The sequence below is a fragment of the Helianthus annuus genome, chromosome 4, assembly GCF_002127325.2.
Source record: "Helianthus annuus cultivar XRQ/B chromosome 4, HanXRQr2.0-SUNRISE, whole genome shotgun sequence".
NCBI lineage: Eukaryota > Viridiplantae > Streptophyta > Magnoliopsida > Asterales > Asteraceae > Helianthus > Helianthus annuus.
The window spans coordinates 183,360,959-183,383,357 of record NC_035436.2 but is presented as its reverse complement, the minus strand read 5'-3'; the positions used below and the strand labels follow the sequence as shown (position 1 = coordinate 183,383,357).

The following is a 22,399-nucleotide window of genomic DNA, read 5'->3' as shown; positions in this document are numbered from 1 at the left end:
TTTTTTTTGGGTTGAGATTTTAAAGCCTCATCAGAGAAATTGGCAAGTATTTGTGTGAAATGTCAGTTAGTTAAGTGATGTATTTATTTTAGAAAATCTACGGATTTGCTGTTTAAAAGAAGTGAAGAAAATTAGCATCAACTTCAAGGACGTATTTCCTGTTAAAAATAACTTTTTTTAATATACTTTTATACGCGTTATTTTTATTTTGTAAGGCTTTGACTGTGTATTCATTTTTACCTGCGTCACGTATAGAGTTGAGGTAATTTAGGGTAAAGCTGAATAAAACCGAGACCCAAACCAACTGCACCTAGAAAGCGGACCGAATTGTGCTAAGTCAGTTGGTCCTCGGTCCCTAGATTGTCTCTACTTCAGGATGATAAGTAATAAAGTTACCAATAGAACATTAAAAGCCTGCATCTTTTGTCTTTATGGTCATGTCTCCCCACCTTATTTATGTTTATCCTATCTTTAACTTTTCCAAGGTCAAATGTCAAAGTTTTGTCCATATCGTTTATAATATTTGACGAGAATCTTTTTTGCTAGTTAGGTGTTTAAACTCACATGTTTAAACCCTTTAATCTGTGTTTAATGCCTATGACCGAATTGTGCTAAGTCAGTTGGTCCTCGGTCCCTAGATTGTCTCTACATCAGTTTCGGTTCTGTCCTCTGGCATGAAGTATGAACCGAAGAAATCTGACTTCTCAAAAACCAACCCAAAAATAGAGAGCCTAGTCCAACAAAAATAAGTTCCAGCCCAGTCCATTTAAGGCAAAAATATTTTACTTTAAAGAAGTTGAAATATCATTCTTAAAAGTTGGCCCAGTCCTTCATGAAAATAGCCAGTTGGGTATAGACTCTCACACAATAGCAGAGATTTTTGTTAAAAAAAAATTAAAAAGAATTTTTTTTGTCTACTGTAATTTTTTATATCATGTCCACTTGGATAATATTTATTAATTGATTTCCATTCTAGTTATAAGGGTGATGGAATATTGATACAAAATCATGATTTCATGCAAAAAAATTGTAAATAAGTCCATTAATCAGCACTGTACAAACCATGGGTACTAAAACTGAAAATCATGAAACTATGAAATATATAACACACTAGTAAATATTTATATATTTTAGTGTTGAATTATTTGTATAGTTGCCCGCGTTTTCTTGTTTCTTAATTCTTAAGAACAGTTAGGTGGTAATGCTTCTGCTTTTTCCCTCCCTCTTTCTTTCTATATGTGTTCTGTCTTTTAGCAGAAAGCATTCCTCCTCATAAAAATCTCTTTTTTGAATTTTCTACCACCATCATAAAAGCTGCTTTTCTATAACACTTTGAGCGACAATCATCTGGTAAGTTCATCATCCTCATGATCATCGTTTATAATTCTCGAATGATGTATTAATTCAAGTATTTGATCACTGGTGTCTACTGTTACAACACACTGTAGCTGCTTGACAACTTTTAAGTTGTTTTTTAATCAGTTAAAAACTTCACGAAATTTTGAATGAGTTCTTTGAGTTTAATATGTTTAATCGACTTGGTTTTTCGATCGATCATTAAGGAAAAACCTTTAAGTTGTTTTTTAGTCGGTCGAAAACTTCATGAAATTTTGAATGAATTTTTTGAGTTTAATATGCTTAATGGATTTGTTTTTCTTTTTTTTTTTTTGATGGATCGTTAAGGAAAAACCTTTAAGTTGTTTTTTAATCAGTCAAAAACTTCATGATATTTTGAATGAAATTTTTAAGTTTAATATGTTTAATGGATTTGGTTTTTTGATCGATCATTAACGAAAAAGGATTCAACTACAGAAAGCTGCACTTTAACTTTTGATCCAATAAAAAGGGTGACACTAAAGTGTAAAAAGTTGTTTTCTCCTAATTTTCAAAGTAATCCGAACCGTTAATTTGATTTAATTTTATTTAATTAAACTATATTTGATTAGAAGAACATGCATGCATCAACATGTTCGGTTTTCCGCTATTTTGGTGCTGTTTTTTTATTTCTTAACAGAGTTTCTTATCTAAAGGAGCCTAAGCCATTTTGCAAGAAGGATTTTAAGAAACAATGGCGTACAACCGCAGAGGGTTTGACCAGCAGCCACCTGGACGGCTGACGTACACTCAAACATCTGGTACTTTGGGCATGGAGTCTATGATGGACAGTGAGGTGGTGCCTTCGTCACTCGAAGAAATTGCACCTATTCTCCGTGTTGCTAATGAAGTTGAAGCTGCAAATCCAAGAGTTGCCTACCTTTGTAAGTCCTATTCTGTGTTAACATCTGTAAAATTTATTCCAATTTTGACCTTTTGACTTTTAAACTATTTGAGCTATAGTTCTTGTTCTATCTGTTAATGTATTTGTCATCATCGAGAAAGACTTTATTATGTATGCATTCAGGTCGCTTCTATGCTTTTGAGAAAGCACACAAACTAGATCCAAAATCAAGTGGACGTGGTGTTCGCCAATTCAAGACTGTCCTACTTCAACGCCTAAAGAGGGTACGTTTGTGTGTTTGTCTGTATACAATACACACACACGCACTACATCATGAATATTGTTTATCAGTTCCTTACAAAAAGCTGATGCGCAGTGGCGAAGCTTGAGATTTCCGACCGGGGGGTCGAAAACGTATATACCCAAAAATTTCTATAAAACGGGGGGTCGAAAACGTATATACCCAAAAATTTCTATACGAAAACTACATACTCTCCACTACTGAGCGAAAAGTTCGGGGGGTCGGCCGCCCTCTCCCGCCCCCACTATCCTTCGCCCATGCTGATGCGTGTTACAAATATTTTTCAGGAAGACCAAACAACATTAGCCGGACGAAAAAAGAGCGATGCTCGTGAAATGCAGAATTTTTATCAACATTACTACAGGAAGTACATTCAAGCCTTACTAAAGGCAGATAAAGCTGATCGGTAATAATCTCTTCCTTGATATTTGCGTTATGTATTTTCTGAATTCTGAAGTTTACTTCTTGTATTAATTAGTACCCGGTTTACGAAAGCTTATCAGACTGCTGAAGTGCTGTTTGATGTTTTAAAAGCGGTTAACTCCACCGAGTCTGTAGAGATGGCAGATGAGGTAAATAATGGAGAATTCTCTTACCCTTTAAGACCTTTAAGTGAATCATTAGTTCTTCTATTCATAGATTTTGGAAGCTCACACTAAGATTACTGAGAAGACAGAGATGTATGTTCCTTATAATATACTTCCACTTGACCCTGATAGTTCAAATCAAGCTATAATGAGATATCCAGAGGTAAGTTCTGTACGCTTTGATTCGGGTATGTTTTAATGGGTCAAACGGGCAAGGTTAAACGGATTAGCTAAAACAGAAATGGGTCAAACGGGTTGAAGTGCTTTTCTAATGAATATGATCTCTAATATTTTATTAAAAGACTTAGATATATTGAAATTAATATGGTTTTTGGTCATATATATTGTAGATTCAAGCTTCGGTTTCTGCACTCCGTAACACCAGGGGACTTCCATGGCCCAAGGACTACATGAAGAAAGTACACGATGACATCCTGGACTGGCTACAGGCTATATTTGGTTTTCAGGTTTGCCATTTGGCGGTTTATTAGGAATCTATTACATCATGGCGACCCTCAATGTGACTTGTTTTGTTTCACAGAAAGATAGTGTCGCAAATCAGAGAGAGCACTTAATCTTGTTGCTTTCAAATGCTTACATACGCCAGTTCCCAAATCCTGATCCACATTCTAAGGTATTATACTTTACAGGTGTCCTGAATTTATAATATACCTCAATTCTCATTGCTTATGGCATTCTCTCATATTGTTCTTTCAAAAAGTTGGATGATCGTGCGGTTACTGACGTTATGAAGAAACTTTTTAAAAATTACAAGAAGTGGTGCAAATATTTGGGTCGCAAAAGTAGTCTTTGGTAAGTAAAGCCTTCCTTGAGGTTTTTTTAGTGGTGGCTGATTCAGATTTTTATATATAGAAACAGAACAACAAATTCCTAGTAACTACATGATACAATAATTAGGGTAGGGATAGTGTACATTGATTCAGAAGTGTGAGAAGTGTATTATAACACTATATATAACACTATATAACACCATATAAACACCGTATAACACTATGCAACACCATATAACACTATGTAACACTATATAACACTATATAACAAATATAACACTATATTTTGTCTGATAGCATGCCTATGATAGATGTATAGTGTTATATATTGTTATATAGTGTTACATAGTGTTATATGGTGTTATATGGTGTTACATAGTGTTATACGGTGTTTATATGGTGTTATATAGTGTTATATATAGTGTTATAATACACTTCTCACACTTCTGGATTAATGTACAGGATCCTCTACCCAATAATTATTATATATCTTTTATATAATATGGTTAGTGTGTTATAGCTACCGTCTTGATATATTTTCACACATTAAATGATTAAAACTGTTTTTGGGTATGTAGTCTCCACTCAGTTAGTAAAGTTACAAAATTATATATGTCGACTAGCAATATGTTACCGTCATCCTTCGTTTTACAGGTTGCCAAATATTCAACAAGACGTGCAACAAAGAAAGTTGTTGTACATGGGTCTATATCTTCTCATATGGGGCGAAGCTGCAAACTTGAGATTTATGCCAGAATGTCTTTGCTATATCTATCATAATGTATGCATCATGATTATTTTTAATCATTTTTATGTTCATGTGTATGTTTAATGTTTAACTATCTCCTTGTTCCACAGATGGCATTTGAGGTATATGGTATTTTGGCTGGTAGTGTTACGCCCGATGGTAAGAATATGCAACCTGCATATGGGGGTGAAAAAGAGGCATTCTTGTGGAAGGTTGTGCATCCAATCTACAAAACAATAGCTAAGGTGTGGTGTAAAGCTGTGGAATGTTTTCAGCTTATGTATATGTGTGTTAAATTTCAAACACCAATGTTTTCGTTATTCTCATGTTCAGGAAGCCGAAAAAAGCAAAGGGGGGAGGACAAAGCATTCTCAATGGAGAAACTACGATGACTTAAATGAATACTTTTGGTATCATTCTCTCGGTTCATGTATTGTTTAAATGGTAATTCAATCAAATATATTTATTGGTACAAATATTGTAGGTCACCCGATTGCTTTCGTCTGGGTTGGCCAATGCGCGTGCTTGATGATACGTCTTTCTTTTGCCCGTCTGATGACGTAAGTATTGATTTACCTTTTTGGCGCCAGATATTCAACTCAACACATACGTGTGTTACTAGTCGGTCACTAAATGTATCAAATGGTTTTATTTCAGGATAAAAAATCTGCTACTAGTGAAAAAGCTGCGCCTAGTGAAAAATCTGCTACAAATAATCATCCAATAGGAAAAATCAATTTCGTTGAAATAGATTCGTATTGGCATATCTTTAGGAGCTTTGATAGGATGTGGAGCTTTTTCATTTTGTCTTTACAGGTAATTATCTTGTTTCTCTGCTGTCATATTGCATGCCTCTTGCTTGTTTTATTAACTTGATCCGTTCATGCTTAAGGCAATGATTATAATAGCATGGAATGGGTCGGGTGAACTAAGTTCAATCTTCGAGGGAGTTGTATTTAAGAAAGTCTTGAGCATCTTCATAACAGCAGCCGTTTTAAAACTTGCACAAGGTAAAACATATATACTCATATATGTAGGTATATATGTTTGTACTCGTATTGAGATCTAATCAGATTCTTTCCTCCACATTTTCCAGCTGTCCTTGATATAGCTATGATGTGGAAAGCAAGGTTCAGCATGCCATTTCATGTGAAACTTCGATATATTCTGAAGGCTCTATCTGCAGCAGCTTGGGTAGTTGCTTTACCAATAACATATTCATATAGTTGGAACAACCCTTCAGGTTTTGAGGAGACCATTAAGAACTGGTTCGGTAACGGACCAAGTTCACCATCTCTTTTCATTTTAGCCGTTGTTATCTACTTATCTCCAAATATCCTTTCTGCATTACTGTTTCTCCTACCATTTATACGTCGCAATCTAGAGCGATCAGACTACAAAATTGTGACATTCATGATGTGGTGGTCTCAGGTACAACAACCTTTCCACAACTAAGTTCATTTTGGTTTTATTTTTGTTCTTCACAATAACACATATACAGTCAATCATAATGTTATTAATTTTTGCAGCTTCCACTTTATGTTGGGAGGGGAATGCATGAAGATCCGCTCTCTCTTATCAAGTATGACTTCCATATTAACAATGCCGTGCACATTGCTTGATTTAGTTGTGCTTTTCTTTATGTTTTACATTTTCCGTATTTAGATACACTATGTTCTGGGTACTCCTCATAGCGGCAAAGTTAGCTTTCAGTTACTACTTAGAGGTACCTCTCTTGATCAGTTGATTGTATCTTTTGCTTGTAGCAACTAATCAATACTAATTCTGATTTCAATGAGAATCACATATCGCAGATAAAGCCTCTAGTGGGCCCAACAAAAGCAATAATGGAACTTCATGTAAGACGTTATGAATGGCATGAGTTCTTCCCTCAAGGTAATCAAGTTTCAGAACCCATATATGATATATGTTTATACATATAGTTTTAATCATATCGTTAAGAAGATGTTACGAATTTCCTTTTTTCCAGCTAACAGCAATATTGGTGTTGTGATTGCACTATGGTCTCCTATCATTCTAGTATGTTAATTTTATCTAGTCCTGTCCTAATATCCTTTTTGTAAAAACTTTTTTTCTAAAGTGATTTTTTCTAATCTTTACAGGTCTATTTTATGGATACACAGATATGGTATGCAATATTTTCCACAATATTTGGTGGTATTTATGGTGCATTTCGGCGTCTTGGAGAGGTTAACGATTCAATTTTCATTATTTACAGTTCTATTTATATTTTTTCATTTTATTCATAGTATTACCAACTAATGTTTGCCTCTTTAGATTCGAACTTTAAGCATGTTGAGAAGCCGATTTCCGTCACTTCCGGGTGCATTTAATGATTGCTTAATTCCACAAGAAATTAGTGAAAGCACTAAGATGGGAATCAACGCCACTCTAACCCGTAGATTGAATAAGGTTTAACTTTCTTTCTCTTTGGCCACTTTTTGCATATTTTAACACGTTACAGTGGAGTTCGATAGTTTTGGGTTTTCTAAAACAATGGCTAAGATATATGTATAAAAGAACAATAGAAGTATGCTATTTAATGCTTTACAATGAGTGTTCTCTATCCGTAGCACAATATCGCTCCCACTGTTCAAAGAAACATGATGCATAGAGTTTCATGACAAATCATTTTTCAAGATACATTTAAGTAGTGTGTGCACAATCCCTTATAAACCCTGCACCTCGTTGTGATAAGCCAGCTAAGTTGTTAAGGATTTCAAGTAACGAAGAGTCATGTTCGGATCCTACCATGACTATCTTGAAATGTGGTATAAGGGAGCAAGAGAGTTTAGGCTATCTGGTTTCTGGTGACATTTACATCTAATAGGCACATGCAAATTAGTTAGACAACATGGAATGCTACTTTAGTGATATAAGCAACAATGTGTTACGTCACAATGGCTGATTGTGTCAACAGACTGTTTGGGTCGCTGATATCTGATTTTGTCAAGAGGCACACCTACAGCGACTCGTGTAGTAGTACATGAGTGTCGGTATATCTAGGATCAAATAAATGTCGTTTAAGTGTCCCAAATGGTTGTCAGTGTTATATATGGTGACCGTCTTGTGACTTTAGATCTGTCAGCAACTACCATTCGAATAGACAATGGTTCGCTTAGCAGAACATGTCAAATTCATCACCAATTGGTGACACTTCATGAACAAAATCATCATATGCATCCTCAATAGCTGTGACCAGGCCGAACCGAGCAACCAATGGAACCTCAACCGACCATGCATCCTTTTGTTGGCAATGAAACTTGATCAATCTGATCATCATCTTTGTGATGATGCAGAGTTTTGTTTACAGCGGAAACTTTAGACATAATTGATCAATCGAAAAAGTGAATGAATGGACAAACAATAACAGAAAATGATTGAATGTCTTGGTGCCGGTAAATGATGCCGGACCTTTCTTATTTATACTAGTAAATCATGGCGGTTAATTATGGCGGGAGAAACTGTCATAAACAGTTTTCGAATTTACCCGCTTATAATACACACCACAACATATCATCATGATCCGAGTCCTAACTTATATAAATATAAATACACATACATATCATAAACTATAATTAAGTTTAATTGTTCCTTCTAATACTTCCCCCTAAACTTAATTACGTTTGGCAGCGAATTTAAGAACGCTTTCGTTGGCTTCTTCGACAACTTTCCGTGCTTGATTGAAGTTAAACTTCCTTCTTTTCTTGTGTGCGTTCCATGCACCTTCCCAACTATTTTCTGCATAAAGCGCATAGTTATCCATTCCAGTCACCTCCTTGATTTCTTCGGCACTTGTACTCCTTCCGAGGCTGCATTCTGGCACATCTTCTTTCTCCTTCATTCTTTCTGAGTTGTTGGCTTTCACTTGCACATCTTTAAACCTGTAATAATACACTAGAATATCCAAGTACATGGCATAAACGGTCCGCATGTACTCACCATCCTTGTATTCATAACCCAAGTCTTTAGCAATTATTGGCCAGAGATTGTCTTCAGTTACACTGTTGTAACCACCATCCCTCTCCACAATCATATAAAGACTTAACAAGTCTATCTTTCTGTTTTCTGTCATCACCGGCGGCATAGGCCTTGTGGTTATACCCAAGAAACTTATGACAAACCATGACACCATTTCTTCGAACTTCTTTTCTAGTTCATATTTGTAATGAAATACAAACTTCCCGTCTTCTAACATATTTAACAGATTTATACAATCTTTGAAATCCTTGAATTCCAAGGCCCTTATAATCATCACACTCCAATCCGTTTCACCGGAGGGGTAGAGGATCCTGTAAAAAGTGCTCAAAGTGTAAGAAGTGTGAGAAGTGTATTATAACACTATATATAATACTATATAACACCATATAAACACCGTATAACAATATGTAACACCATATAATACCATATAACACTATGTAACACTATATATCATTATATAACAAATATAACACTATAGGTTGTCTGATAGCATGTCTATGATAGATGTATAGTGTTATATTTGTTATATAATGATATATAGTGTTACATAGTGTTATATGGTATTATATGGTGTTACATATTGTTATACGGTGTTTATATGGTGTTATATAGTATTATATATAGTGTTATAATACACTTCTCACACTTCTTACACTTTGAGCACTTTTTACAGGATCCTTACCCTCACCGGAGGAAACGTGTAAATCTTCAAAGTAGGAATTAAGATATTCCTCCGTATATTTTTCATTTACATCGTTCAACCTTATCACCTTTTGCTTTTCTTTCAGGCCTAATTCGTCTTCCTTTGACAACCCCGTTATTTCATTCACCGTGTTATTGACAGGAGATGAAAACATAGGAAATATCTTGCAAGTGTCCCCGGCCTTTTTGACCGTAAATCCTTGCATCGTCAATTGACTCATACTAAGAACATTCCTATCTAATTCAGGCGTGTATAAAACACTTTGAATCAACAGCCTTTCATTATTGGACTTGACTTCTACAACCCCTATGCCCCGCATAAACAGGAAATCGTTTTCCCCTGAGTTTGTTTCAACCCCCACTAAATGTTTTATACGTTTGAAAACATTTAAGTTACCGGCATAGTGTTGTGTAAATGAATGACTGACATACCATATATCTCCCCACGTACCGCCTTCTGATCCTGTCACAATCATCTCGTTCCTATCTTCTGCAGACACCCTTTGATTTCGTATTCCTGCATTTACCGCTTGAGAGATAAGTTGTGTGTTTTCATCGTTTTCCTTCGATTTGCATTCATAGATGAAGTGTCCTGGACGATGGCAGTAAAAGCACAATCTTGTTCTTTGATTTCTTTTCTGCAATTTGATTTCTTCATCTTGACAGTGTTGACAAGGAAGGATTGTCGCCGTGGCTCTGATACCACATGTTGGCAATGAAACTTGATCAATCTGATCATCATCTTTGTGATGATGCAGAGTTTTGTTTACAGCGGAAACTTTAGACATAATTGATCAATCGAAAAAGTGAATGAATGGACAAACAATAACAGAAAATGATTGAATGTCTTGGTGCCGGTAAATGATGCCGGACCTTTCTTATTTATACTAGTAAATCATGGCGGTTAATTATGGCGGGAGAAACTGTCATAAACAGTTTTCGAATTTACCCGCTTATAATACACACCACAACATATCATCATGATCCGAGTCCTAACTTATATAAATATAAATACACATACATATCATAAACTATAATTAAGTTTAATTGTTCCTTCTAATACCTTTCCCGCTTAAGTGCAAAAGTGAGTCATAAATAGTGCCGCATTAGGCCCATCACCCACGGTCACGTCGTATAAGGGTAGAATCCCCCACCACTTCCATTGGCTATGGAAGTAATAATCAACGAGGCTTGCCACTTATAGACCCGTACCATGTTTCATGTTTTTCCTATAATCTTTTTTGTCAACCCAAATAAGTACACATTTATTTTTGTCATTATGAAATAGTCCCAAAGGAAACTTTTTGGGCATTCATTTCAGGAAGCAACTAATAAAGAGGACACAGCAAGGTTTGCTCAGATGTGGAACAAAATAATTACAACTTTCAGGGAAGAAGATTTGATAAGCAATAGGTACTTTGGACATATTTTATATTTACATGCATGTAATTTTAACCTTTTCTTACTTGGATTGATTTGTACATAATTTTTTATGAGATCAGGGAAAGGGACCTTTTACTCATGCCATGCTGGTCAGATTTTGACTTGAATCTTATTCAGTGGCCTCCATTTTTACTTGCTAGCAAGGTTTATTACTTACTGAATTAACTAACTTTCATGAACATTGAGGATACATATGCTGACTTTTCACCAAGCAATTTGCAGCTTCCAATAGCCTTGGACATGGCAAAGGATAGCAAGGGAAAAGACCGCGACCGTCAACGAGAACTGCAAAAGAGGCTAAATGCAGATATTTATATGCTCTGTGCTGTAAAGGAATGCTATGCTTCATGCAAAAATATTATGAACCTTCTTGTCCTAGGGGATAGTGAAAAGACGTACGTAACCACCATCTGAGTCATTTCATAGTATATGTATGTTAGACTGAGGTATCAAATATTTTGACCTATTTTGGGGTCATGTTTTATCTTTAAAGCCAAATGAGTTGAGCTAAAAGACAACTAAAAAGAAAGCATGTAAAATTGGTGTATGAAAATGCATAAACCTCATAGTTCGCTTTACTAAAAGAAAATTTAGATGGTTATTGTAATAAAATGATTTTTTCATCCGTGTTTGACAAATTTATTATTTATACAAATTAAGAAAAAGTAACCATAAACTGCTTAAGTGTTAGCCTAACACCTGACCCGCATGTGACAGTTGACACGGACAAAAAATTACTTGGTCTGACCCGTTAACCCATTTATCCGGTCTCTTTTGCCACACCAGTAAATGTATTGCTTATGTTGCGTTTGTTATTGACGTAGTTTGTACTTTGTCTATTTGCAGTGTCATTACTGAGATTTTTGAAAAAGTTGACCATCACATAAAGGAGGGAGATCTTATACGGGTGTTGGATATGAGTGCACTGCCTAGTCTCACTGATCATTTCATTCGTCTTATCGAGCTTTTGGTCAAATACAACTTCTTTGCTTTTCCTTATATTCTCTTAATGAGTCCAATATTATACCCAAATTAAAAATCTTTTCTTTCAGAAAAGAAATAAAGCTAGTGACAAGAAGAAACTTGTAATTGAGCTACAAAACATGCTGGAGGTGGTGAAAAAAGACATATTAAATGAGACAGATTCTAGGTAAAATTAAATGAAATGCGTTTAAGGTATTTTCAAGTTATATAACACAACATTACTAATTAAACTCTTTTGCGTTATGTCGTATAGCATGCTGGAGTCAAGTCATAGTGGATCTTATGGAGTTCATGAGGCTATAGCACCACAAAATAAACATTATCTTTTTGCGGAGCTTAATTTTCCTGTTACTGTTGAGACAGAAGAATTAGCTTGGAAGGAGAAAGTAAGTTCTGATCATAATGAAAAAGTTTCTGGACTTAACTATTAGCAAAATTTATGTTAGTTATTTTAATAATTAATTATAAATTTAACAGATTGAGTTAGTTTATAAAGTCTAGTCATCTTGTTATTTCTTCTAGATTACAAGGCTTCATCTCTTGCTTACTGAAAAAGAATCTGCTATGGATGTACCATCAAACTTAGAAGCCAGAAGGCGTTTATCTTTCTTCGCAAATTCATTGTTTATGGACATGCCTGTGGCACCCAAAGTTAGAAATATGATATCTTTCTCGTAAGTTTTCTTAATCAATTCTATAAACAAGTTTTTTAATCATGAAGCGAAGCGTTATTACATGCCACTTTTGTCTTTTAGGGTCCTGACTCCTTACTACATTGAGGATGTGCTTTTTTCTATGGATGCCTTGGAAAAGCCAAATGAAGATGGAGTTTCCATCCTTTTCTATCTACAGAAAATTTACCCTGGTTAGTTTGTTTTCTTACTTTCCAGTTTCATCTTTGATATTGAAACTGGTATTCCATGAAACCATGTAAATATATTTCAGATGAATGGAAGAATTTTCGAGAGAGGGTGGGACTTAAGAATGAAGACGAAATGAAAGGAGATTCGGTTTGGGAGGAAAAACTTCGCCATTGGGCATCATATAGAGGCCAAACGCTTACCAAGACTGGTATCTGATTGAATATTATCTTAACACAACCAAGTTGTTTTTATAAACTGTGTAATTGTAAATGCTTTTCGTGTAATGATCTAGTTAAAATTAACGTCGAACCTTTTTTTATTAACCTCTATATAATTAGTACGAGGCATGATGTACTATCGGCAAGCATTGGAACTTCAGGCTTTCCTTGACATAGCAAAGGAAGACGGTACATACATACATACTACAATTACTATCAACTTCAACAGCCTTTTTAATGGTATTTGACAATGTGATGCATGGAATATAACTTATGACCATTTTTGCAGAGTTGATGAAAGGATACAAGGCTGCTGATTCTAACACAGAAGAATATTTGAGGAATGAAAGATCACTATTGGCCCAATGCCAAGCAGTTGCGGATATGAAGTTCACGTATGTTGTCTCATGTCAACAATATGGCATTCAGAAAAGATCAAATGATGCCCGTGCTCATGACATTTTAAAGCTTATGGCAACGTAAGAGTTGAAAGATTTTACTTTAAGTATGATACGTTAGGTTAAGTATTTCTTCTATTAACAATCTATGTTCATGTGACAGGTATCCTTCTCTTCGTGTTGCCTATATCGATGAGGTGGAAGAACCTAGCTATGGCAGATCAGAAAAAGTGCGTGATAACGTTTCTTACTATTCTGTTCTTGTGAAAGCTGTGCCTAAGTCTGCAGATGCATCTGACCGGGATCAAAACTTAGATCAGGTACAAGTTTCAATATTCTTTTGAACATAGTTGATCGATTTTGAAATATTTATCTACCTGTTGGAGCTATGGTGACGACGCATAACAAGTTTGGCTATTGATTTTCATCAGGTAGTTTATTTGAATATTATATTTATGCATCAAACATGAAACTAGTGCAAAGAAGAAAAAAATTCTTAAGCAACTGTTCAGAACAAGATCAGTATACCAATACTAATGAATTGAAGCAAATAATATATTTTCCTTGTTTAGGTTATATACCGTATAAAACTTCCAGGGCCTGCCATATTGGGTGAGGGTAAACCAGAGAACCAAAATCATGCCATAATTTTCACACGCGGAGAAGGCTTGCAAACAATAGACATGAACCAGGTACTCTTACTGGTTAAAATTTATATGACTGTAGTCTCTTAGCAAGAAATATGGTTTTATATTTATTATTATTATTATTATTATTATTATTATTATTGTTATTGTTATTATTATTATTATTATTATTATTATTATTATTATTATTATTATTATTATTATTATTATTATTATTCTCAACAGGACAACTACATGGAAGAAGCCTTTAAAATGAGGAATTTGCTTCAAGAATTTCTTGTCAAACACGGTGTTCGAACTCCAACCATACTTGGACTTAGGGAGCATATATTCACTGGCAGGTAACTTTTGCATTTCTCATGTATATATGCATTGCTTTATTTTCTGAATTACTACCTATTTTATACTATTTGTGCTTTTCAGTGTTTCTTCTCTTGCATGGTTCATGTCTAACCAGGAGACTAGTTTTGTAACAATTGGACAAAGATTGTTGGCTAACCCATTAAAGTAAGTTTTAAGATTAATTTTTATTTTTTTAGATACATAATATGGATTTGATCTATATAATGTCAACTTGTGTCAGATATAATATATAGAAAGCTTTGTATGGTTTTCCTATTCAGGGTCAGATTTCACTATGGGCATCCTGATGTTTTTGAAAGACTATTTCACTTGACCAGAGGGGGTATCAGCAAGGCTTCAAAAATCGTTAACCTGAGTGAAGACATATTTGCAGGCATAACTTTGCAGCTGAAGCTTCTTTTCTGTGTTTTTATCCACTTTAACATAGTTCACAATTACCAAATTTCTTTCAGGTTTTAACTCTACACTACGTGGAGGAAATGTTACTCATCATGAATACATACAAGTTGGAAAAGGAAGAGATGTGGGCCTCAACCAGATATCATTGTTTGAGGCGAAGATAGCTAACGGAAATGGGGAGCAAACAATGAGTCGTGATATATATCGGCTTGGACACCGTTTTGATTTCTTCCGCATGCTTTCATGCTATTTCACTACTGTGGGATTCTACTTCAACACACTGGTAACTACGAACTGATATTCTTTAACCTTCTTTTAGAAATTCCAATCGGCGCTATCTAATACAAGCAAGTTGTTTTATGTGGCAGCTCACTGTGCTTATAGTGTATGTGTTTCTGTATGGCCGCCTATATCTTGTACTAAGTGGACTTGAGAGAGTGTTGAGTACGAATAAAGCAATGATGAAAAATAACCCACTTCATGTAGCTCTTGCTTCTCAATCTTTTGTTCAAATCGGCTTTCTTATGGCACTTCCGATGATAATGGAAATAGGACTGGAAAGAGGATTCAGAAGTGCTTTTACTGATTTTGTTCTGATGCAACTACAGTTAGCTTCTGTGTTTTTCACATTTTCTCTTGGTACAAAAACCCATTACTATGGTAGAACTTTGCTTCGTGGGGGTGCACAATACAGAGCTACAGGTCGTGGATTCGTTGTATTTCATGCCAAATTTGCCGAGAACTACAGGCTCTATTCTCGCAGTCACTTTGTCAAAGGAATCGAACTTCTCATCTTACTTGTTGTATATGAAATATTTGGTGAATCTTATAGAAGTTCGCTAGCATATGTAGTGATTACAGTATCAATGTGGTTCATGGTGGGAACATGGCTTTTTGCTCCCTTTCTTTTTAACCCATCAGGATTCGAATGGCAGAAAATTGTTGACGATTGGACAGATTGGAAGAAGTGGATAAGCAACCGAGGTGGGATTGGTGTGCCTGCTGAAAAAAGTTGGGAATCATGGTGGGAAAAAGACCAAGAACATCTTCTTTCTTCTGGGATAAGGGGTACCATTATGGAGATTTTGTTGGCATTTCGGTTCTTTATTTATCAATTTGGACTTGTATATCATCTCAACATCACAAACAGCAAAAGTTTTCTGGTATTTCTTAAATAACATGTCTTAGATATAAAACTCAATTGAGTTTACATAAACTATTGTGTTTTCTTAATTGCAGGTTTATGGAATATCGTGGCTCGTGATCTTTGCAGGACTTCTTGTAATGAAGGTTGGTTAAAAATGAAACTGATACTTATACACTTAGCAACTCCGATTTGCATATTAAACTCATTTACATTTTTCTATGTTTTCAGGGGGTGTCATATTGTAGAAGATCTCTTAGCAATGACTATCAGCTTGCATTCCGATTGATTAAAGGATTAGTCTTTGTCACTTTTCTTTCTATCCTGATCACCATAATTGCACAACCTCATATGACAGTGAAGGATATAATAGTATGCATCCTTGCTTTAATGCCTACCGGTTGGGGAGTGCTTCTGGTGAGCAAGCCCTTTTACCATACATTAGTTTTAGATCATGGTTTTTCTATGGAGGTGACAAAATGGGTGGGTTGTGTAACGGATTATAATGGTTATTCTTTTAGTACACATACCGGGTTAACTTAGCTTGACGCGAAAACACATTTTTGTCCACTTTCAAAAGATAATTATTAGAGCATCCGAAATAGACTTCCAACGTATTTTTTTGGGTTCAACGAAATTGGCCTATTTCCATTACCAAACTTGACCCACTTCTAAGTAAATGGGCCGAAAGCGCAACGGCTTTCTGTATCACATATATTCTAAATTCATTTCCTACTTGAAAAAAAAGTGATCTGTCTATATTTTTGTATAGCATGGATCTAGAATGCATTTAGAGATTAGGGCCTAATTTCTTTCTTGTTTATGAAAAGAAAATCTAGGCGACTGTTTGCAAGTTGTAACATTGCTTTGATATATTTTGTTGTGCGTTTCATGTATTAGATTGCACAAGCTCTGAAGCCATTTTTGAGACGATCTGGATTCTGGTCATCTGTTAGAACGCTAGCACAATATTATGAAATGATCATGGGGATGATTCTATTCACTCCGGTTGCATTTTTGGCTTGGTTCCCATTCGTCTCAGAATTCCAAACACGAATGCTGTTTAACCAAGCATTTAGCAGAGGTCTACAAATCTTTCGTATTCTTGGTGGTGGCCAAAAGAAAGACAAAGACAAATCCTCTCGCAACAATTAGGAGTGAGTTTTTTGTCCTGCTCATCAATCATCTTGGCCGTTAATATGTATGTTGTGGAGTCATCATGAACAACATGCTGAATAAATAACAAGTGAATTACGTATATAGTTTTATGTAAGTTTTTTCTAGCTGGGTTGGGACCTCTGTTTACTAATTATGGATATAGGAACTCATGCTGCAACATCTTTTCTTCATGATTAATGCTAGAGGCCACAATTTGAATCCATGTAAGAAATCACCAAAAATGTACATACTAAACATTTAAACATGGACTTTTTTCCCATTTGTAAACGTTATCGGAGCTTGACAAGTAGGCAAATTGATCACAGTTGATCACAAAGCGATCATTTGAGCTGGCCCCACACCTCTACTCCAATGAAATTGTACTAAATTTTATTTTCAGTATATTCTTGAGGGTTGAACTGTATGTTCTAGGGCCGTGTTTATTTCTTATCTAATTATTTAACTCTTTTTTTACTCGCTGATTTCAAATTTTAGATTTATAAAACACGATATTCCACTATCACTCTACACACACGCTAGGCAAGTATACTCATTGCGGACATAGTATACTGATGGCAAGATACCGAGGTCGTCGAAGGACACAAAAGCTTTTAGTACCGGCTTATCGTCAACGTCTATTCGAACCAATTTTTGAGAAAAGATTTTTAAGCTAATAAAAAGATAAAAAATAGAAAATAAAAATGATAGACAAGAAAAAATCACCTGGATCCAACTTATCTTTCATGTACCCTTTTTGATGATTTCCGCACTTTGGGCATTTTAAGAGATTATCTTAGTTATAGTAGTAGACCCCTCTTTTGGAGGCGACGTTACACTCAACCTAGTGGTTTGAGTCAGCAAGGATACAATCCCACTAGGTCGGAATATTAAAAGATAATTAAGTAAGTTATTAATGCAACATGTGGTGGACCCCCCTTACGAGGCGGCGATCACCCTCAACCCGTTGGTCTGAGTCAGCAGGGATACACTCCTCGCGGGGTTGGTTTAAAGTATAGTAGTTTATGAATAAGGGGTGCAAGCGGTTTCTTACTCTCAGTCGGGCCAGTCATTCCCGGCCAATCCATGGAGTAGTACTAAACTTGCACCAGGTTCTCGCAGGATCTATACACTAAACGAGACATAGAATTACCCAAACCACCCTTCTAACCTCCCTTTCGGGTTGATTAACATGCTTTATATAGACCGTAAATACATGAATATGTGAATAAATGACATAAGAAGAATGTTTGAATAACTTCGCCTTCCATATAAAAAACTAATTATTAAAGTCATTAATACATACCCAATTAAAAAGTAGCTAAAGTTTGGAAATCATAAAAGAAATACATAAAAGATATGTCTTCACCAAGTGATAAGAATTTAGCCAAGCATGGTCTTTGCTTGACAAAGATTCTTACGATCAATCTTGGATCCCGATAGTATACACACTCTAAAGGTGGAAAAATGGATGATGGTAGTGGATGATGGTGTTGTAGTGGTGGTGGAGTGGTGACAAGTGAGAGAGAAGTGGTTTGCCAAGGGATGAGTTGAAGTGGAATCAAGCACTTCTATTTATAGCTGTCTTCAGAAGCTTCAGCACGGCCAATGCCTGGCTGGCACGACCCCATACCCATCTCTCTCTCTCTCTCTCTCTCTTTTCCTCATTAACTCCTTGTCAGATGTTGTACTAACACGGCCCCGTGTGTCAACGGCACGGCCGGTGGCCAATGTACTATCTTAGATTCTGAAAATCTTTGAGTTGACCACGCCCCGTGTTGGCTTAGCACGATCCCGCGTTGGCTGTCATTTTTGTCTTTTGCAGTTGTCTTTTTCTCCTGCCCAATATCCATCTTCAGACACGGCCCGTGTCTGATGGACGTGGCCCGTGTCTGGTAGACACGGCCTCGTGTCAGCCTTTTGTTCTTGTTATTTTGAGGTTTGGATGTGAATTGGGGCTTGGCGAGCTGCGAAAATTCCCTCTTCTTTACATTTATGTTGGATTTTGCTGTCTTTTTGCTCCTTTTGCACATTTAAGCTCTTTTATCCCTGAAAATCTAAAAGGAACGAAAACACGAGTTTTTTCCAACATTAGTACTAAAAAAAGGGTTGCTTTTACGCCGTATTTGACATAATGTATATGTTGTATTTTAATCACATCAAACACCCTCACACTTGAATCTTTGTTTGTCCTCAAGCAAAACTTTATTACGTGGCTTACACACCCAAACATAATAGGTAAAAGAAAAGGTTTTTGGGTCCTATCTTTAGAGTATCGGGTATCCAAGTTCTAAATTTATTATGTTTTTATTTTATTTACAATCCTATTCGTCATGATTTATTTAAAACTTAATTTACGAAAAATTATTTACTTTGGGCATAATATGCCGTAATAAAATTCTATTTAGTTATATACAAATTTACATATCTCACAAGTATTCACTCAACACTTGGCCAATATTAAGTGAAACGCCCGTGCCCAATTTGGAACTTACTCCTACCATAGGCTTGACAGTCGATCAAACTTCCTCCTTTTGACGTTAAATCCTTATAAGTATCAAGAGGACTTTGAAGGGTAGGTGGTGGTTTGGGTTTTGTAGGTTTTATTCGGTAAAAGGGGTAAAAACGTAAACTATCGGTTTTTCTATTGCTTTTTGGCTTAGCAAAAAATATTTTGGCATATTTTTCAAATTTTTCTGATTTTTTTTGTTGCTAAAGTTGAAACTGAGCCAAAACCGTAATTTCATAACTGGCAGATTTACAAAAATGAAAGATGAAAAATGAAAATGGTAGTTTTTTTTGGTGGGTTTGCAATGAAAAAGGTTTTTAAGGTTCAAAGGGTTTAACTAAGGGCATGCTTTTGGATAAAGCAAAGAAAATAAAGGTTTTGTTTAAAAAATGGATTTGTCCTAATGCCTCTATCATTTACTTACTTGGATTTTTGTCGTTAAGGACTTGGAACGCATCGGGTTGTCAAGTTCTAGATTCGTGAGAACCAAACGGGCTATTCACACAAGAAACGAAAATTGAGCAATTAGTAAAGATGTATATTTTATACTCGGTAATGGCTCAAAACTCACTTTTGTGGGAAAAAGGGTCATAGTGTAAAAAAGCATATATAATCAAATTTTACAAAGATTTACCATGCCCGTTTTCGTAATTGTTCTAAATTGGTTCTTTTTATCACGACGCTATCGGTTGTAAATTTGTAAAAACATAATTTTTAGAACTTGTTTACCCAACTAAACTTAAGATAAGTACAAAAAATGAAAAGAAATTTTTTTTGAAAAAGTTTGGAGTGTTTAGCGGTTCCAAGGCGAGCTTTGTGTAAGGCTTGATTTAGAACAAACTATTCAAGGTTTTTATTATCCCCCCCCCCCACACACACACTTAAATTACACATTGTCCCTAATGTGTCCCAAAAAAATATTTATTTTGGAAAAATGTGTAAAAAGTATGAAAATAACAAAAATTTTTGGTTACTGGCACTTGCAGCACGGCCCCGTGTTATGGGGACACGGCCCCGTGTCCAAAGTGCCAGTAACAAATGAAAACAAAATATTTACAGTGGGGGTGGCCACGGGGGCGTGCTGGGTGAGCACGACCCGTGCCACCCTATGGACAGGGAATGTTTGACAACAGTAAGATGGGCATGAGGGCGTGCCGAGTAAGCAAGGCCCCATGCTGCAACCACTGTTTTGCAGAAAATGAGTCGGGAGGCTTATGTTTTACGTGCATGGGTTCCATTCCATCATCCATTTTCCTCTGTTGAGTGTGTCTTACTCCTATAAAGCTAAATACTCAAAAGAAAACATTAAACTAGATATTAATTTAAACTAAGATTAAACTACTAAACTAATGGACAGTCCATAGAATGCCTCCATGGTGCGCCACGTTTATAAGGGTCCTTGGCTAGAGCCAAAGTCGGTCAAATGTTACCCGCGCAGGATGACTCACACCCCGAGTTGTAGCTTTGTAGTGCATCGTTTAAGCTTGAGTCAGTCGCGTTGAGGTATTTGACCGGATCGTCCTCCGCTCGTTGCCCAACTTCAAATTTGATCTCCTTTTCACCAACCCTCAATGTTAGTTGTCCTTGGCTCATATCTACCATAGCTCGTGCAGTGGGAAGGAAGGGTCGTCCTAGTATGAGCGGAATTTCAGTGTCTTCTTCCATGTTTAGAATAACAAATTCAACAGGAAAAACAAACTCTCCTACCTTTATTAATAAATTCTCTATGACACCTTGAGGGTATTTTACCGACCGGTCCACGAGTTGGATGCTGTGAGTGCATATGTCTATCGCTTGCGTCAATCATGTATTGTAGCTGAATCAAATATTTCAAGACTAGTGCTGAACAGTTCAAAGTTTGAACAGCATGTGTGAAACAGCAGCTTCGTACGAAGGCACAACTATGGCAGCTTCGTACGAAGCCAATCATTTTCTTGTGCACACTCATGTGTCTATATATAGTAGTGAGGTCTTGTTCATTTGTATCTTTTCGGCATTCTTGAGGCGAAGCTCTGCCCATTTGTTTTCACGGTGTAAACTCTGTCAAATCAGTAAAGGAAAACGGTTATAATTACAGCCTCGTGTTCTCATCCACACACGTGATTGGATTCCGCACATATCACGTGTCGGAACGCATTCATCGGTTGAAGATTCGATCCAGGGTTTGAATTCACAAGTGGTATCAGAGCCGGTGATTGTTTGCAAGGATCACAGACACGAAGATTCAAGTTTCTACATCAGATTCAGAGCTGAAATCATCACATCTTCTTCTACACTTCTTCTACTTTTCTTTTGAAACTTTAAACTCAGATCTACATAGTTTTAACGGTTAAAATCAACTGATTTTTGAATATGTTGTGTGAAAAACATTTTTAAACAACCCTACAAAGTTTCAGATGAAAATTCCAACGAAATCGTATTCAAATCAGTGAAAAACTATGAAAAACGTAACCATGTTCTTCGCAGAGTAGCTTCATACAAAGCTATATACTAGCATCATACGAAGGCAGTTCAATATTTGTGTTTTTGAAAAGCATGACTTCGTACGAACCCACCTTCGTACGAACCCAGCATTATAATTTCATACATCCCAGCTTTGTACGAACTCAGGGTATTTGTGTTGTTTTTCAGATTTAATCAAGCGTTTGATTGTTTCTTAGCAGGTTATCATGGCTGAAGAATTCTATAACACATTTTATAAGGTGTTTACTTCTGATTCAAATGAGACACCAAATGTTGCACCAAAAAGTATTTCTAAGACTATAAACGATAACATAAAACATGAAAACTTTTACGGAACTCATTCTAAACCACCGAAACTTGATAACATCGAAGATTATACATGGTGTAAAGAAAGATTTCTTAACTGGGCAAAGGCGTATGCTCATGAAAGTTGGTTTTGTATGGAATTTGGGTACAAAAGGCCG

At 35.9% G+C, this 22,399-nt stretch overlaps 1 protein-coding gene across 3 annotated transcripts; it reads left to right on the top strand.

The window, feature by feature from the left end:
• Positions 1 to 1,202: 1,202 nt before the first annotated feature.
• LOC110937292 (callose synthase 2) lies at positions 1,203 to 17,254 on the top strand. Of its 3 annotated transcripts, none has more exons than XM_022179687.2 (43): positions 1,203 to 1,350; positions 2,031 to 2,258; positions 2,402 to 2,502; positions 2,807 to 2,925; positions 2,998 to 3,091; positions 3,159 to 3,269; positions 3,457 to 3,573; positions 3,648 to 3,740; positions 3,828 to 3,919; positions 4,552 to 4,678; positions 4,756 to 4,890; positions 4,979 to 5,055; positions 5,130 to 5,205; positions 5,303 to 5,461; positions 5,538 to 5,655; positions 5,742 to 6,076; positions 6,175 to 6,227; positions 6,311 to 6,371; positions 6,460 to 6,541; positions 6,636 to 6,685; positions 6,769 to 6,855; positions 6,944 to 7,078; positions 10,638 to 10,762; positions 10,852 to 10,936; positions 11,015 to 11,187; positions 11,639 to 11,762; positions 11,845 to 11,942; positions 12,030 to 12,162; positions 12,299 to 12,450; positions 12,532 to 12,641; positions 12,722 to 12,847; positions 12,978 to 13,046; positions 13,147 to 13,336; positions 13,419 to 13,575; positions 13,828 to 13,947; positions 14,128 to 14,243; positions 14,326 to 14,409; positions 14,526 to 14,638; positions 14,718 to 14,947; positions 15,033 to 15,827; positions 15,904 to 15,954; positions 16,040 to 16,225; positions 16,709 to 17,254. In XM_022179687.2, exons 2-43 carry the CDS (start codon positions 2,069 to 2,071, stop codon positions 16,961 to 16,963), a joined length of 5,904 nt encoding a protein of 1,967 aa, XP_022035379.1. In that variant the 5' UTR covers positions 1,203 to 1,350; positions 2,031 to 2,068; the 3' UTR covers positions 16,964 to 17,254. The 3 variants fall into 3 exon arrangements, with proteins under 3 accessions (XP_022035379.1, XP_035844550.1, XP_035844551.1); XM_035988657.1 differs by having other exon boundaries at positions 2,015 to 2,258; XM_035988658.1 differs by having other exon boundaries at positions 1,204 to 1,350; positions 10,671 to 10,762.
• The last annotated feature ends 5,145 nt before the right edge of the window (positions 17,255 to 22,399 follow it).

What these genes read in the sequence shown, in the direction of transcription:
- LOC110937292 (XM_022179687.2), top strand. Translation starts at nt 2,069, where the DNA reads ATGGCGTACAACCGCAGAGGGTTTGACCAGCAGCCACCTGGACGGCTG. An exon ending in TACTTCAACGCCTAAAGAGG is followed by an intron (nt 2,503 to 2,806) that starts GTACGTTTGTGT and finishes AATATTTTTCAG; the next exon opens with GAAGACCAAACAACATTAGC. An exon ending in CTAGGGGATAGTGAAAAGAC is followed by an intron (nt 11,188 to 11,638) that starts GTACGTAACCAC and finishes GTCTATTTGCAG; the next exon opens with TGTCATTACTGAGATTTTTG.